The 17,661-nt window shown below is 49.3% G+C and overlaps 1 protein-coding gene and 1 long non-coding RNA gene across 3 annotated transcripts; one reads left to right on the plus strand and one right to left on the minus strand.

The window, feature by feature from the left end:
• Nucleotides 1–1,528: 1,528 nt before the first annotated feature.
• On the minus strand, nucleotides 1,529–8,293 carry ING1 (inhibitor of growth family member 1). 2 transcript variants are annotated; one of them, XM_075740165.1, is made up of 2 exons: nucleotides 7,452–8,293; nucleotides 1,529–2,590 (listed from the first exon to the last, which is right to left on the minus strand). In XM_075740165.1, the coding sequence occupies exons 1-2, from the start codon at nucleotides 7,591–7,593 to the stop codon at nucleotides 1,887–1,889; spliced, it is 846 nt and encodes a 281-aa protein (XP_075596280.1). In that variant the 5' UTR covers nucleotides 7,594–8,293; the 3' UTR covers nucleotides 1,529–1,886. The 2 variants fall into 2 exon arrangements, with proteins under 2 accessions (XP_075596280.1, XP_075596288.1); XM_075740173.1 differs by lacking the exon at nucleotides 7,452–8,293 and adding an exon at nucleotides 2,679–4,160.
• A 771-nt stretch (nucleotides 8,294–9,064) lies between these two features.
• LOC142599457 (uncharacterized) lies at nucleotides 9,065–13,069 on the plus strand. Its single transcript, XR_012833012.1, has 2 exons — nucleotides 9,065–10,831; nucleotides 12,804–13,069. It is a non-coding gene; the product is annotated as an uncharacterized LOC142599457 (long non-coding RNA).
• The last annotated feature ends 4,592 nt before the right edge of the window (nucleotides 13,070–17,661 follow it).

Raw genomic sequence — 17,661 nt, forward strand, 5'->3', positions numbered from 1 at the left:
TCACTGTGAGCGTGTTTGTCTGGCAGGGAGTATCCACGCAAGGCGATGGGGCGCATCTTGTCGCTGTTCAGTACATCTTTAGAAAACACTGAGCCCCTTCAACTGGATCCCAAACCTTGTCTCCCCTACTTCCAGCAGAAGGACCTGCTGGAACACATCGGGGAAAAAGCAGCATCACTACAGTGGTATGGTGTCACTATCCAGGAAGCAAACCACACAATTATAATTAATTAAAAAAACCAAACAACCAACCACCCAGGTCACCCATATGCTTACAAGACTCCTGTTTGACCACCAGATTTCACAGCCTTCGCTTCCACGACCTTCCTACTGCTGGTCCCATCTTCTTCTCGCTCGCAGCCAAGGCCCGTGGGGGTTGAGGCCAGGAAATCAGCTCAGCCAGGACGTCGGCCCCTCCAGCCGTGCAGGTGAAAGAACGGCCTGCCCAAGCTTTGCTGGGAAGCTGAGTGACACAGGAGCCAGATATCTGATCTAACGCACAGCACCTTGGGCATAGCTAACGTATTTCTGTATGAGGCGACCATGAAGAGTAACAATGCCTACCCTGGAATGGCTGCAATACTACTTTGAAAATGTAACACAAGAGATCTTTCTGCTGATAACAAACATGGAATAATTTATATCTGTAGTGTAAACGCATGAAAACAACTGAACAAGGCCAGCTCTATACTATTGATTTTTAGACAAATGGCCAGGCCTGGCAGTGACTGCAAGCACAAAATGAGTAGACTGGGATGGAAAGTTAAATGCTATTTTGGCTCTCCTACGACCCTGCTGGTCATAAGGTCTATGAAGATTCATTATCAGACCTGTAATTTGGTTACCACTACAACAGTTTCAGGCTTGCTATCAGCAGCTTCCTGGAGCTGCTGAGATTAAAGACAAAAATTATTTTTTTTAAGCTATATGAATGATCATTAAACATGATTGCTAAAGCAGCAAACCGTCAAAGTCGTTTCATTTATTTCTTAATATCACAGCTGTACAATTTTCATACATACAGCAGGAAATGCACATTGGTTACACAATGGCATTTGGCTGCATTTCCAAGTATAATACAGTAAGTGCAACTCCACTTAAAAATGTACATTTATACAACTTAAACAAATTAAGGATTGCTACGCTACTATCTGTGACAGTATAAAGCTTCATTTATGTTAAGTCTCATTACTAAACCACTTCCTGGTTAAATATAAAACATATTCAATCATTTTAAAATGGCCCTTGTGGTACTTGGCCAGCATATAAAATATTTGCTGTGTAAAATTTAATGATTAACTTTTTTCTTTTTTTTTTAAAAAATAATCCTCTAAGCCTATTTAAACATTTGCTATTGAACTGTTATACTGACACTTTGTAGCAGGAACCAAATTTTACCCTCCTTTTTTTTTTGCTCTTGCACTGCTTATCACCGAAAGAAGTTACAGTTGTAATGTATTGCAGCTTTATTCAGATACAACCAGATGGCTCAACTATTTAACAATTTTTGCTCAAAAGGTAAATAACATTTTTCATTAAAGAAAACGAAATTACATTTCAGAGATAGTTGTCATCAAAATTTTAATGGGTAGAGTGCTACCAGCACTGAAAAAAAAAAAAAAATATTTTATCTTTTAAGATAATTCAGTTTAAACTCTTTATAACTTTGCTTTTGGAATACATTGGTCCACAGACCACATTCTTGTTACAGTTTACCAAATGAAAAACAAAATCGCTTATTGCCGTCCCTATAACAGGAATGGTTCAGTTTTAAACCTCCTTTAAAAATATACATTTTACAATCCTTTCACCTCAACAAAGGCGACGCTGACAATAAATACACTGGTTTGGTGGTTTTATTTTCTTCGCTACGAAAAGTCTACAAACTACCTGTTGTAGGCCCTTTCTTTTTTAGACTTCTCCAATGCCTTGTCCATAGTTTTCTCGTTTTCTCCTCTACATTTGGGGCAGTACCATTTGCCCTTTGGTTTATGATTGAGTCCCACGCAGGAAAAGTGAAACCACTCGATGGGGCACTCATCGTTATCGCAGCCTATCATTTCTCCATAGGAGACCTGGTTGCACAAGCAGTATGTTGGCTCATTAGGGTCAATGGGAAGGTCTGGGGGAGAAGCTTCCCGCTCTGCTTTAGCCTTGGAGCGTTTCTTCTTCTTGGACGTTTTTGCTTTCTTCTCCTTTGGAGTTCCTGAGGTGATGTCATCATGATCATGATTATTTGAAGCGTTCTCTCGATTCTCATTATTTCTTTGCCGCCTCGATCTCTTATTGTTGGGCTTTTCGGCCTGCGTGATTGTCTCGTTCTTTGACTTGTCCTGGCTGGCTTTCCCGCTGTTTCCAGTGGTATCATTAGTCTCTTGACAAGTCTCAAACAGTTCCACGTGGCTGTCCACTTGCCTGGTTCTGTTCTCAACCAGCTCTACCATCTGACTGACGATTTGGATCTTCTCGTCCCCCAGTTCCTGACTCCGAATCAAGGCTCTCTGTATGCAGTGCAACATTCTTCTCTTTTGCACTGCATCTGTCTCTCGTTTAAATTTTTCATAGTAATCATCCAGGTCCTTCAGAATCTCTGCAAGGAAGAAACAAAAACCTATAAATATTTTCAACAGAATGGTGAAACAGCACCTTCCCATAGCGTTCCTTCCTCACAGCAACACCCTTTTTTAATGTACAAAGCTGAGCAAAGGCAGAATCCCTGAAGCTGCTATCTGATAAGTGGCTCATGACTCCAGTGGATTACTTTTGTTCTAGTCAGTCCTGCTGGAACAGAATGCAAACGGTGATTCAGGGGGAAAAAAAAAGTTATTAAATATAATTTTGTGCATGTTGACACTTCTTCCATTTTAACTTACCAGTAATTAAAAAGAACTAACTAAACAAATACATACACACCATCAAAAGTTCCAAAATTAATTGTAAAATTAGAGGGGAAATTAATACATTGTTTTCCTGAACATTTTCTGTATAACAACATTAATATTTTCAGTGAATGACTGAGAGTGGGAGAAAGAGAGTGGGAGAGAAAGCAAACACAAACCAGTGTAGAATTCAGATGCTGAATTACTTAATAATCACTATCATATGGCAGAAGAACTCCAAACTTAGGCTAGACCCTAAGCCATGGCAAGTTTCATCTGATACTGCCGAGTTATTTTTGCTGAAAATGTGAGGCCACTTAAATCCCTAGGAATACAGAATTACGATTACAATATCCAAGATGTCCAGATGATTTTCTCCCTAGACTTTCTGTAAGAGTCCTGTTGCCTACTTTTTAAACATAGAAATATAATCTCCGTTAAATATTTACTGCAAAGAAGGAGATGAAAAGGTTTGAAGATAACCTTAAAAATTATATGCAACAATTGGAGCGGCTAGAGCTTCCAATTTAAAATGCTAACACTGAAAATATGTCAGATCTTGAATTGCACCTCAAGGATGGTTTCAACAGCGTATAAGAAAGAACACTGTGCAAAAGTGTTTAATGTTTCAAGAATAGTTCTAGAAACATATTTTTAAGCAGATGTTTTTGAGTTTCACTACGATACTCAAATCAACTCAACCATACAGGACACTCAGCAGTTCCATACCAAGTCCTCAAAAACGTGCAGAATGTTTTTCCTGCATCTCCTTTCTTCTCTGATTTTTTTCTTTTCTCACAGGTTAGAACATTCTGCCTTAGAGAAGCAAAATAATCTGAGATATAAAATCTAACCTCAATTCACCTAACAGAAACCAGGATCTCATGTACATGCCAATGGCATTATCAAAACTGTCTCTGAATTTCACAAGTATGAAGTTACATTTTTAAAACTTTTTAAAAAGAAAAAAAAAAGAAAATGTGGTAACAGCAATTTATATATGCAACTAATAGTTATCCTCTGATTCAGGTTTTGTCTTGCCTGGGTAGATTTTTTGAACACACACACACACATTCCAAATTTCTTGTGAAGACATGGAAAGTTTATGCAAGTTTTACTTTAGTTTTCAGAGCTGCAGCCTTTGCTTCTAACACCAGTTAAGCACAATCTGTCAACAGGTACTGCAATATAACCTATCTGACCAAAATCAGTATTTCAATGTGCTATTAACTATCTCAAGCAAATGCCTTTTTTTCTAACTAAAAAAAACCACAAAACAAAACCCATGCACAAAAAAACCCAGCACTGAAAAATCCCCCAAAACACCCACCCAAAAAACCCCATCCCTACCACCACCACCAAAAAAACACAGATGTGGAGAAGATTAAGCAGATTAAGCATAGAAAGACTAAAAATCCAGTGTTAATTATTTTCAATGGCTGAAATGCATAAGTTTTATGTTCTAAGCTTTGACACTTGACTGATGAATCTGATATGTAGGCATCTTTCATGCAGAATATTCTCTCTCTCGATAGCACAAAACAATTCATGACATTGACTGAAGTCAGGCACTACGAAAACTTCGATTCTAGTACTGCTTATACACATTAACACTACAGCACCACACCACCTCCTGACACTGCTGGATTATGCAGGAGAAATAGCTGGCTGCAACAGCCTTGAATTCTGCAAAGCCCTGCTGAGCACGTCCTGGGGCACTGACACGTTTAGTATGTAAGACGCCATGCGAGATGTGCCTTTTCACAGATGCACGCCATCAGAAAGGGCTGCTTAGCATCGGTGTCAGAAACATGTTATTCAAGCAGTGCACTGAATAGAAGAAACAGCTTGACAGCTGTCTACTACAGCTTGGAGGAAGATTGCACCACCGTTCCTCATGTTCAGCTGAAGTTATCCGCCCAGAGGAGGCTGCGTGTAGAGGAATTTCAGAAAACTGCTTTCCCCTGGCGGGCTGTAACAGAAAGACCAAAAAAGCAGAGTTTTGCACGGTTTGCGCGTTATGCAATTGTTAACCAGCTGTGAAAGCACACGCCCAACATCACAAACGTCATTCAAATAACAACAATTAAAAAAAAAAAAAGGTGCCGTGTGTCGTGAAAGCTTTATTCCCAGAACAGTTCCGCAGCCCACACGGGGGCCGAGACACCGCCGTAATGGCTGCATGCCCACGCACCCCGGGAGCCCCCTTCCACATCGCCGCCAGGCCGGCCAGCACAGGGCAGGACAGCCGGGACCCCCGAAGGGACGGCGGGGGCGGCAGGCACCTCCGCGGGCAGGAGGGGCAAAGCCAGGCCAGGACGTCCGCGCTCCGCCGGGGCAACGGCGTGCAGGACACGGGTAGCAAGCAGCTCTCCCCGCCGGGGGAAGGCCCAGCACCCGGCCCGCCCCTCTGCGGCGCCACCCGCCGCCTCCGGGGCCGGTCCTGAGCTCCCGCCCCCGCCTCGCCCCGGCGGCTCCGCCCCGCGCCAGGCCCGGCAACCCGCGTGCTCCGCGGCTCGGGGAAGGAGCGCGGAGAAGGGAGGGCACCCGACGCCGCCATTACGGCGCGGCGGGCCCTAACGATCCTAACGTAAGGCAGCCCCTGCGCGCGCGCCCGCACACCGCCCGCCCAGGAAACGGCCTCCTCGCGCCGGGCCAGGGAGGCCGCCTTCTCCTAGCAACCAGCGCAGCGGCAACGCCCCGGAAGTGACGGAGCAGCTATTGTTCTCCGACAGGAAAACGGCGGCCGTCCCCCCCGGTTCGCAGCGTAAGAGGGGAGCCAGAGGAAACGGGGGAGGAGGGGCGTGGGAGGAGGCGGCCCGCCCACCTTCGCGCCTATCAGAGCCGCCGACGGGGAGAGCCCGCCCTGCTGGCCCGGTGTTCCCAATCGGAACCAGAAAGAAAAAGTAAAAAAAAAAAAAAAAAAATTAAAAAAAAACCCCAGCCAATCGCAGCGAACAGAGCGACCTTGCGCCCGCCCCCTCCAGCACCAGCGTGCCATTCACGAGCAAGAGGAGGCGGGAAGAGCAGCGGCGTCCATCCCGTCCCGACAACACGTCAGTCACACTCCGAACGCACAACCTTGGCCCGCCCGCTGCTGCCGCCGCAGCCAATCGGAACCCAAAGGCCGGGGCAGGCCGAGATATTCAAATCAACCCCACAGAAAAGTTGCTGCTGGAAACGTCACGAAGGGGCAGGACACAAGGCGGAACGGCCCGGCCCGAAGACCAATCGGCGGGAGGAGGCGGGCCGCGGGCGGCCCGTGGGGAGGCTTCCTCCCTATCATCCCCGCCGGGGGCGGAGCTAGCCGCGATATGCTAAGGCGGGGCGTTGATAAAAGCAGCAACGACGCTGAGTCCCCAGCAAAGCGCGGAGGCGCCCGCTGGCCGCCGCGACGTGTGCCCGGTGCGCGCGAGACGCGAGCTGTCCGCCCTGCCCTGCCCTCTCCTCCGCCCTCCCCCCCCCCCGCCAGCCCGCGCCCCCCGCGGCCGCCCGGGGAAGTTTTACCCGGCCTCTTCCCTCCCCGGGAACCACCGGGTTCCCTGGCGGGCTGCCCGACTAGGAACCGGGGGAATGGCAGGGCTCGCTGCCCACCGCCCCTAAGGCCACATGCACGGGGGCGCAGGGCGGTGCGCACGCCGAGGGACAGGGGGTCCTCCCCGCCCGGCACCCCGGCTGTCACCGCTGCCGGCGGCACCGAATAAAGCACTCCCCCTCCCCCCTTCCCGAGCGGACACCGGCAAGCAAGTGACAAAGCTGCCCCGAGCCCCGCACAAACTGGCCCGGCCTTCCCTTCCCTCCGCCCGTGGGGCATGGGGACAGCGTGCCCCGAGTGCCGGCAGCAGGGAGAGGGAGGGGGCACTTCAGCTTTCAGCCCATCCGTAAACCCGACCGTATCACACACACACCCCCCCCCGCACACCCCACACTGCACACGCCAGTCCCGTCCTCCCCCCGCCCCACGGAGCAGGGCTGTTTTACGGGGTGAAACGAAACCCACCGAGGAGGGAGCGAAGAAAGCACACCCTGCCCCCCACTCTCGCCTAACCCCCCTCTCCTCCCTCCCTCCCTCCTTCCCTCCCTCCCTCACTAGCTGCCTCTCTCCCCTACTACAGCCATAATGAATACTGTACATTCCTAAATGTTGTGCTGTAATCTCTCCCTGTCTACCCAGCACTTTCTTTCGTACCCCCAAACCCTTCCACCTCAGCCCCACGGCCGGGGACGGCCCCCCTTTGTGCACCGCACACCCCACTTCCCTGCCCCCGCCTTCTTGGCCAGCAATTTACACAGAAAAGCAGAGTCCTTGCTTAATAAGAGAAGCTGGAGACCTTTTGTTCCGCCCCATGACAAGAGCTAACGCTGCAGATCAGCCCCTCTCTCTCCTCGGATCTCTCCTCCTGGCTTTCTCCCTCCTCTCACCTCCCAAAAATAAAACTACCATCCCCGTGGGGTGCAGAGGGGCAAACGGAGCCGAGGCTCAGCTCTGAAGAAAAGAAAGGGAAAGACACCCTCCCCCCCCCGAGCCCCACACCACACACACGCACACACACACATATAGAAAGCACTTACCTTGATATTTGGCGTCAATTTCCCTCATCAAGGAGACATTTCTCTGCAGATCGAAGGGCATAGACTCGATGGAGTCCAGATAATCCTCCACATAGTTCACTAGGTGAAGCTGGTCTCCGTTTGCAGGACTCAACATTTTCATCCGGCAAAGAAAAAAAAAAATATCCTTCCCCACACCTCTCTCTCCCTGTGCGAGAGCAAGTGCTGCTCCCTCCAAAGACGGTAACCCCGATGAACGGCTCACTCCCTGCCCACCTCTCTCTGTAGCTCCCCCCCAAAAAAAACCGAGAGAAGCTACATCTGACTCCTCTTGTGTGAAACGGAGAGGGAGACACACACACACCCTCCGCTAGTCCCCTACAGCCAGCAGCAGCTGATTGAATGGCTGTCGTTGTGGGTAATTCACGAAGGAGGTGGTAGGAACAATCAGAGGGATTTGTGTGTGTGTGTGTGAAGGGGGGGGGGGAGGAGGAGGAGAAAGGAGGGGGGCTTAAACCAGCTCCTCCGAAACAATCTGGAAACAAAATGTGCTCTGCAAAGTGTCTGTCAGAAGCAGCGGCAGCCCCTCTGCATGCGCCAGCGCCGCTCTGCTCCGCTTCTCCTCCGCTCCCCCCTTCCCCGCTCTCCTCACCGCCGCCGCCGCCGCTGCTCCCCGGTGATATTAACGCAGCCTCCTCGCTCCTATACGCCGCACTTGATCCAACGTGGAAAACCCAAATACCAGTTTCAAACACTTGGGAAACATTCAGCCCCGCCACGCACGGCGCATGCGCACCCCTCCCAGCGCTGTATACACACACACACACACACACACACACACTGGCACACTCACCGCGCACACACACTCTCCCCCTCCCCCTCCCGGAACCGCGGCGGGGCGAGCGCTTCTCTGCATATTCATCGTCCCTCCTCCCCTTACTCACGTTTGGGGAGGGAAGACGGCAAGGATGCGGCCGTAGCGAGGGGGTGGGCGGCTCGGTGCCGGCGTAGGCGTGGGGAAGAAGCCCCCGCGGGCGGCCGGGCGCGGGGGGGGGCGGCTGACTGGGGGGAAAGGCGGAGGCTCCGGTGAAGTTGAGCGGACGCTGCGAGGAGCGGCGCGCAGGGAGGCTGAGGGGAGAGTGCACGGCGCGGGGCCGGCGGGCTGCCGGAGCTTGCGAGCGGGACAAGTTGGATGCTTTTGCGGTAGGGCACGGACTTTGGAGGAGTCTCTCGCCTATCTGCGAGCTGGTGGCGGAGACCGCCCTCACCCCAGAGCGGAGCAGCTCCGAGACCTTTCCTAGGAGGGACTCAGGGGGGCACGGGGAACCATGCGACGCCACGGCGCTGGCTGCGCTGCCACCCCGCTTTGGGGGCAGGGCTGTACCCGGCGCGGCGCCGGACGCTGAGGAGAAGCGTTGCCTCCCTCCTCAGCAGGCAACCGCATCAATCACCCCCGCGGCGGGTGACACCCGCCCCAGCCAATCACCTCTTCCCTTCTGTCCCGCCCCGCAGCTCTCTCGACCAATCCCCGTTAGGCGGGAGGGAGGGCGCTACGGTGACAACGCTGCCTGGGATACCGGCCGCGGCAGAAGGGGCGGTAACGCGTTGGCAGGGGGAGAGGAGAGTAGGGAGGGGAGGGAGGCGGGCACGCGCATGCGCACTGCCCGCAGCGCGAGGAGAAAATGGAGCCGTCGGAGACGACAGCCAACTACGTTTCCCAGCGGCCCTTGAGCAGCTGCGCGTGCGCGCTGGCAGGCGGGCTGACCGCGGTGCCCCTTCCCCCGCTCAGCGGTCTGCGGCAGGCGACCGCCGGGGAAGGGGTAGCGGCGGAGCGGGGACAGCGACTCGGGGGCGCTTGAAGCTGCGTTACGGCGTAGCCCAGTGGCGGGTTGCCGCCGCTCCGCCTGGGCGCCCGGTGGAGAGGGCTCCGAGCGCCTCCGGGGGGGGGGGGGGGGGGAGGAAGGGGTGCTGGGTGCAGTCCCGCGCCGCTCGAGTTCTGCCGCGGGGAAGGGCCGCTGTGGGAAGGCGTGGAGGCCGTGCGGGGGTTTTTTTTGAAACCGGCGGGTTCCTCCTCACCCCCCTCTCAACGCAGGCTTTCAGGCTACAGTAAATGGAGGGGGGAAGGGAGGCAGTCTCCGCCCCGCGCTTGAAACTGTTTCAAGCTGTTTCACAAGGCTGTGAAGAGTCACGTCCAGTTGTGCTTTTCGTTGCAATTTGCGATTTGACTTCAGCGGCACCTGGGATGCCACGAACCTGCCGGCTGAAACCAAACCCCGCACAACAACGTGAAAACAAACGCACAAAGCGTGTTCCAGCTTTTGCAGGGACCGCGGCGGCAGACGGAGGCGGTCTTGTGGGACACCGCTGTCGGTCACCTTTCCCGGGGCTGGGGCTCGCCGGGGGCCGCCTGCCTTTGTGTCCCGAAGTTGCTACTGTGGCGGTTCATACCCGGCAGCCGCCCCGCCGCCGGCCGGCCGGTAACGCCGGGGAGATCAGATCCTCCCCGGGCTCCTCCGAGCCCCGCCCCGCCTTCCCTTCCCGCGGCGGGGCGCCGAGAGGCAGCAGGCACACCTGGGGGGAGCAGGGCGGCGGTAGGGCCGGGAAAGCCCTCCTCTGCCGGCAATGCCTAGCCCTGCCCGCCCCGCTGCCTCTTCACTCAGCGGGGCTCCGTTCCGGCCGCTCCGCGCTCTCTCCCGGCGGCGGCGGGAGGCGGGGCGGGCGCTGAGGGGAGGCGGTGGCGGCCCAGCCCCAGGGCGGGCTCTGGTCCGGCGGGGTGAAGCGTTGTTGTCAGCGTCGGCGATTTTATCTCGTCCTTCATTAGGGAGATGCGCTGGCGTTTACCTGACGTTTCCTCTCGCGAAGTCCCCGGAGCCCGCAGACTCCCGCCGGGATCGGGGGTGTCGGGTAGCGAGGAGCCCGGCCTGGAAAACCTACCCCGCCTTCAGCGAAGCAAAACAGCGCACCCTCTCTGTTTTTCTTTTTTTTTTTTTTTTTTTTTTTCCTTTTCAAAACGTCACTGGCAATCCCCTAATTTAGGGGAGACTGACTCATCATTTCTAAATGCTCAGACTTGCTGGTACAGTCGTTGTTTATTGAGGCACTGACGTTCTGCTTCTTGTAGGGAACAGAGGGAGCAACGGCCTGACTAAGGACCTCAGCATCTGAACCCCATCTAAGTGTTTCTGCCGCTGTCATCAACTTGGTGTCTGAACGCCCGGAGCCGGGTTTTCAGGGGAGCACAGGCAGCTCTTTACCGATCCCTCCAGTGGGAGCCAGGCACCGAAATACTTCGAGAACCCGAGCCGATCTTCCCTAGCATAGACTAAGCCCATTTTGAACAGCCTCTGCCCCACTCCTTCGGGCAGACTTCAGAGGGCAGTTGCTCATTTCTGACGATACCTGTAAGTTCTCTGTTCTTTTCTTCCCCTCATTTTCTGCTTCTGTGAGTTGTGCTTGCTGATGTAAACCTCGAAAACCTAAGATCTTAAGTATGTAAATGATGATGAGTACTACAGCATCTAGGCAGCGCTCCAAGCCAGTGGTTTTTGGACCTGTGCACTCTGGTTTACGGTGGCATCAAGATGGAGTTGTGTAAAGGCACCACCAGCCTGGGAACACCTATTCTAAACTGTTGGCACCACCTGGGTAGTTACAGCCTGTTTTACACTTCCCTTGAAGAAGCTGAGCTACTTGTCAGCAATTAAAGGTAGTTAACAGTCCCCTGGCTAGTGTAAGAACTCAAGCCAATAATTATGACTCAGTAGAGGCAAGACATCTGAAAAGAATGCAAATGAGTCCCAAAAAGAGCCATTCTTGCAAAAAAGTTAACCACCATTCTAGACACACAGTAGTAATTACAGATACAAATAAGAAATCAGTTTGTGAAAGTACCTGCTAATTTACTAAACAAGAACTTCTGTCCTTCCTTATAGACAAAAAAAAAATCAGGTGCAACTTTCAAGCGTAGTTGTGGCCTGCTAGGCTTCAGTAATTTGCTCAAAGTATCGATAGGCTTGGAGGCACCGAGGATAGAGAGCTTGGTATCATCTGCCCCTTAAAAGTGCCATCAACTAGATCTTCCTCTGTTAACCTCTCATATGTTGCCAGAAAAGTGACAGGAAAGAAACCATCATCAGACTTTGCGCAAGTCCAATGGAAAGAGTGGGACTGAGCTCACCTGAGAATGCATCTGGTGTACACTTTGAAGGTCCCCTTTCACAGTGCATAAAGATGATTCTCAGTGCTTTGTGTAGTGTCAAATATACCTGTACCCAGAAATACCTACTCTCTGCTCCCCCTCTAGGCTCAGCAGCATGTTACCCATCGTTTTAGGAAGCCAGGGTGGGGGAAGGAATCAGGTATATCTCCAGGTTGGAAAGTTTTGGAAGATGTAGAGCTGACAGCCGTTGCCCATCTCTGCTCTGCTTTCTTTTGACTTTGGTTTCTCACCTCTGAACTGCAGTAGGTGAGAGATGGGAGATTTTGAATGCAGTTGTAGTTCTTTTTCCATATCAAGAGCCCATTTCTTACTCTGGTGGAGCACTCAGAAGTAGAGGTGTAGGGAATGATTGTCATGCGTCAGAGAAGGAAGAAACTTGTGGGCTTCATTTTCTTCCTATTTTCTGTACTTGACGGAAGGATAAACTGTCTGACTGTCCTCCTGCTTCCAAGCCCCTTTGCTCTGATTACAAGAAATCTTTCCTGTTTAGAACCCCAAATCTCTGAGGTTTTCAAGAGTTTCTTGAAGCTGTTACCTTACTAAAGATCTAAACTCACAGCAATGCGAATCAAAGGAACCAATAACCAGATCAACTCACAGAATTACTGTGTAACATACATGTTAGGTATATATAACATTATATAACTTACACTTCATATAACACATAAATATTCCAGTAATTATGTTTATTTTAGTCATTATAGTTATTCCATCTCATCAGCATAAAGTTCAGTATTCTTAATATGAGGAACATAAGATCCCAAACCTCCAAACATCTTCTACAAATGCAGATACTGAATATATAAGGATAGCTGGTACAAGGAATTCTGGCTACCTCCTTTCTCTGCCTTAGTTGAAAATTGCTATATGAAATACTATGTAATTACTTACAGCTGTGTCTCTATTAGAAAAGATAGTGTCTTCTGGTCGTTAGTCATTATACTTTACAGGTACAGACAAATCAGATGAGTTACTCCTAATGAATTGCTGTTTCTGCACCATTTAATAGTTTAATCCCTCCCTTCTACGGTTACATATGGAGTTGGGTTTGGTGGGGTTTTTTTCTTGTTTATTCTTTATCAGACTAAATTCATACTTACCTGGGTGATGATGATAGAAATGTACAAGTCTATTCATTTTGCTTTTGGTTGAAGGTTTTGAAACAAAACTGCAAAAGGTTAACCTGCAAGATGAGCAGAGCTGAGGTTTGCCAAGTATGAAGACCATCAGAGAAGACACTTTTGTGCAATACGCATTGTCTGTGCAGTGGACAGTGTACACTGATTACAGTATTTGGGGCAGAAATGCCTGTTCATGTCAGCAAATGATGTGGGATTAATGGATTCTAAAATCTGGAAGACAAATCTAGCTGAGTTGGTCCTTGTGCTGCTTCCCAGTAAAAGCTCAAGAACTTCACAAACTTCCCAAACACTCACCTAACATAGGCCTGCCATTCTAAACTTTTTGTGGGTTTGGTTTTTTGTTTTTCTATTAAGTCAAGTCCTACTTAAGAAAATGGGTATTTCACTGGATACAGCTCCTCATCTCTTCCTCTGCTTGTCCTGAGACTATTGCACTCGCTGCCTCTTTTTACAGCTGTTTTCTGGCTGCTGCCATCTCTTTCTTGCATCTACTACACCTACTGAGTTTAAACAGTGCTGGCATTGAAGCTGAGCAAAACAATCTGACAGGAACTAGTAACTGTGCCTTGCAGTACGAGGCCAAGGCAGAAGTACATCTGAGTTGTCCCAGCATGGAGTCAGCACAGATCAAGGGAAGCTTATTCTACGGGCTCCACATTCCCACAATGAGTTGAAGAGAGATGCACCTCAACAGTTGGAAACCACTGATGAAGGCACCAATCTGACCCCAACCAAATTCATACCAACCCTCAGGCTTGTTTCCGTAAACAGTGGTGCAGGACCCAAACACTTCTACCAGGTAGCATTTGTTGGAGCAGTCGATGGGTAGGTTGCTTGAACAATAGTAGATGGTGTTAAAAACTCAGGTCCAGCCTACTAGGCTTTTGCTAACAGCAGAAAAGTTTATTTTGTTCTTTATGTCCACCAATGAAATTTCTTTGGCAGTTTTATTTCATTTCACCAGAATCACTCTTTTAGAATAGGTATCTCAAGATTATTTCTCTTTTATAATACAGAAAACATCTTTACTTTGTGAATATTTGGGGGAATGGCCATTCAACATTTACAACATATCTGAGTCAAGCATTTGTAATAAGCTTGAGACAACTTTTATTCTCCTTTTAAAAATTCAATGAGATTCTTAGACAAATGGATAAGCACCTAGGTTTTATAAAAATAAAAGGACTATAAAAGGTAAGTCAAAATGTGTCTGTTATTACAGACCACTGCAGAGTGCTAAGAGAAATTCAGTCCACTGCAGTGGATTTAGCTTATCTTCACTTTTGGTTTGTAGTTTGTCTTTACAACCTTTTTCCTCCTTACTTTCTCAGGGTCAGCTTCCTTACCAGGTTCCTGAACTAGAATCTGACAAGGGCCACAGATACTGGAAATGTGCTCTTGATAGGCTGCATTTGTTGTGTTTTCTCCTCTGTCAACAATTCTAAGATGGTGTGGTTTACTTTTTTAGAAAAAAAAATGCAGCACCTGTAGCACTAGGGAGAAACCTGTAAAACCTTACAAAGCACATATCTCCTAATAACAAATAGAAAGGAAAAATGAAATTTTAGCTTAATTTTTGTTTATTTACTTATGACACAAAACATGCTCTGGGATTTGCTCACTGATCTTACCTCTTGGGGACAGATCTTGTAGGTAGTCCTGGTCTGAATAGCTGGGACTGGAAATATACATGAGGAGCCAGGTGAGCCAGAACCCCCAGAGACCCTCCCTGCCCACCCTAGAGGTGTTGCAGAGCTTCTGGTGGAGAGCACACACAGAGCTGTGCTTCTGCCCGATTCTCCCTTTCAATCAAGCCTGGAGGGTAAATGTTGCCTCTTGCACATGCAGATAAAAGGCATAGAAAATACATAAACCCATTCTAAGGCGTTCAGGACTCACCTCTTTACCTTAGAGCTTCAGTTTTTAGTTAAAAATACAAAGTTTTAGCCTTAATTGCTCCTCAGAAAAATGTGAAAAGATGACCTGACAATGTCAAATACAGAGCACTGGAACAGGCTGCCCAGAGAGGCTGTGGAGTCTCCTTCTCTGGAGATATTCAAAACCCGCCTGGACGCCATCCTGTGCGACCTGCTCTGGGTGATCCTGCTCTAGCAGGGGGGTTGGACTAGATGATCTCTAGAGGTCCCTTCCAACCCCTGCCCTTCTGTGATTCTCTGTGTGTCCCCTTAAAACAGCAGTTTACCTGAAGCTTGGATAGACACACCTCAGCGGGACTTTGACTCAGAGCCATACCACTCTGCAGACCACATCTCCTGCTAGCTATTCAGCAAAAAATACAGAAGTAACAGGAGTACACCAGGCCCAGGCCTGGTATTGATTTGGTCTACCCTGGCTTCTGCTGCTGGCAACCTCTAAAGGCATCTTCTGCTCCAGGTGGAAGCAAAGATGAGTCTCCTGACAGAGGCAGAAAAGCCTTTACTGCTATTCTGGCTCCCCGGTAAAGGAGCATGGTCTCATTCTGCAGGTCCCCAGCCAGGAATACGGGTATCAGGAAGGGAGGTAGTTATAGGTGGCATAAGTAGAGGTGTGCTTACAGCCACAGACTGTTTATTTCTGAGAATGTTAGTATTTTTAAAATACATAATTTATGGTTCTAATCCATCAAGATTAGTATTGCTTTTAATTTGAAATTATATTATTTTGGTACTTCAGTGCTTGTAAAATACTTTTCACTGAATTTATTCTACTGCATTAAAACAAAATTCAAGTGTGAACGATGTTAACTGTTTATTTCAGGCATTTAATAATATCTGTGGCTTTTCCTATCCTCAGAAAAATAGTGTTTTATAGCAGGACACAGAGGTTTCAGGACTAAATGCTGAAAGCCGATCTGGAGAGCATAGACACTAAGCCTTCTGAAACCAGAGGGGAAAGAAAAAGCTCCTGCATTCTTCTGATCCGTTTCATCCATGATAGCTAAACCTGGAATTACGGCTAAAAAACATCCATTGTTACTTAGTATTGATTTGGACTCTCTCAAAGTGCTTGGCACTGTGCAGAACAAAGAAGACAACAGAGTTAATGACAACTCTTAACAGGATGTGTGTTGAACAGCAAAGACATCAAAACTGGCTCACTATGGAAACTGAAGTAATTGGCCTGTGAAGCTTCCCGAGAAACATATAAAGCAAACATTTACAAAGGTTATTGGATGGTATCTTCAGTTTCATCTTAGCTAGTCTCAAATTAAGCAAGCCTATAAAATAAGTTTCTTATTTGATCAAAAAGTTAAGATTGTTAAATGAAAAAATATTGTGGAATGTGTGTATTAGGAAAAAAAAGGTAACATTTGTCACTGGTAGGGCTTTATATCTGATACTCTCTAAAATAAAGCAAGGTGTAGACAGACATCTGTTATTATATAAAAGCAATGATTTTAAATGATCATATTACATGTGAGAAAAATCTACCAAACCTGTTCCCAGCAGATAGAAGAGGAAACAACACAAGGACTTTGGTCAGGCAGTTCAGCACAGGCTGACCTATTCCCCGCAGCATCCAGTCAAGATCGATACTGCGATCCCTCGGTATTACCTTCCTCCCAGAGGCCAACAAGATGCTTTAGCAGGCGAGTAACGCCGCGGTCGGGGAGACTCGAAAAGGCTCCGCTCTGAACAGCCTGCTTGGAGGCTCGTAGAGGGGAAGACAGTCAGGAGCAGGGCAGACAGCATGCGCTGGAACTGATGGTTCACTCTGCGCGTACAAGAGCAAAGGTGGTCGCAAGCTGGAGCTAATGGGCCTCAACTTCAATATGTGACAAGAGGATGCTTCCTAAAAACGGCAGCGGACCTATGGTACTCCTTGCCAAAGGCTGGAGTTGATGTGGGTTTGCAGAGGCTGGGGAAATTAATGGTAGAGCAATCCAGCGAGGGAGGACAAAAAAACCAAGTCCAAAGCATTCAGCTGAGGAAGTCATCTGGTCAGGAGCTGGGAGAGTAGCAGGGAAAATATTACATATGCTTGTAGAGTTCTCACTTGTTTCCTTGGTACCTGCTCATAGTTACTTTTGGAAACAAGATGCTAGTTAAAAAAGACTTTTGGCACCCCTTCCGTTATACTTTTATTCGCTCTAGTTAAGTAGCTCATATTTTCCAAATTGGGTCAAGGCACTGCAGCCAGTTAAGCTCCATTTCCTTTGTATGCTCTGAAAGGAAAAAAAAAAATCCACAATGAGATGAGAGAAACATCATCATAAAGCACATGCCCTGTGCTTGCCCTGACACGGGAGAGGAAGCGGACCTTGACGATCAGCTGGCTAACGCACAGGGTACCTCACCCAGCACCTAGCAGCAGTTCAGGTCAATATCCCAGTCGGGTAGGATAATACACAGGGACACAGAAACGGGTGCAGAAGCGGTTTTTGAGACTCTATCAAATCCAGCTAGGGAACATCACACCACATTTTTCCTTCGGAGGCTAACAGGCTGCCTGCCGTTCCCTGACCTGAAAAGCACTGTAAAATAGATTCACCCCCGTTTGACCAAATCGACTCGACACAGCAGAGACCACTTTGTTAAATTACCACGTACTTCCTACAAACATCCCCACTAAAAACCTCGTTAGGAAGAAACCGTGCACTGATGCAATTAAACCGAAGCACAAGGCTGGGTACCCACACCCGCGCGGAGCGGAGCCGGCAGCCCGGGCCCACACACCCCCAGGCTCCTCAGCCGCGCCCCAGCCCGCCGGACTCACCGCGGGGCCGCCCCGAGGAGCGCCGTCCGCCTAGGCCGAGCTTCCCTGGTAGGCAGCGCACACAGAGCCGACCCCGCGCCCGGCAAGAGGTAGCGGCAGCCCGGCCGCGCCCCCTGTCCGCAGGCCCCTCCTCTTCCTGCCGCTCTGGCTGTAG

Source organism: Balearica regulorum, chromosome 1 (assembly GCF_011004875.1).
Source record: "Balearica regulorum gibbericeps isolate bBalReg1 chromosome 1, bBalReg1.pri, whole genome shotgun sequence".
Taxonomy (NCBI): Eukaryota; Metazoa; Chordata; class Aves; order Gruiformes; family Gruidae; genus Balearica; species Balearica regulorum.

Excerpts from the sequence above, each read along its gene's own strand:
- ING1 (XM_075740165.1), bottom strand. The coding sequence starts at position 7,593 with ATGAAAATGTTGAGTCCTGCAAACGGAGACCAGCTTCACCTAGTGAAC. Across the intron at positions 2,591-7,451 it reads AATTGACGCCAAATATCAAG|AGATTCTGAAGGACCTGGAT; the intron begins GTAAGTGCTTTC and ends TCTTCCTTGCAG.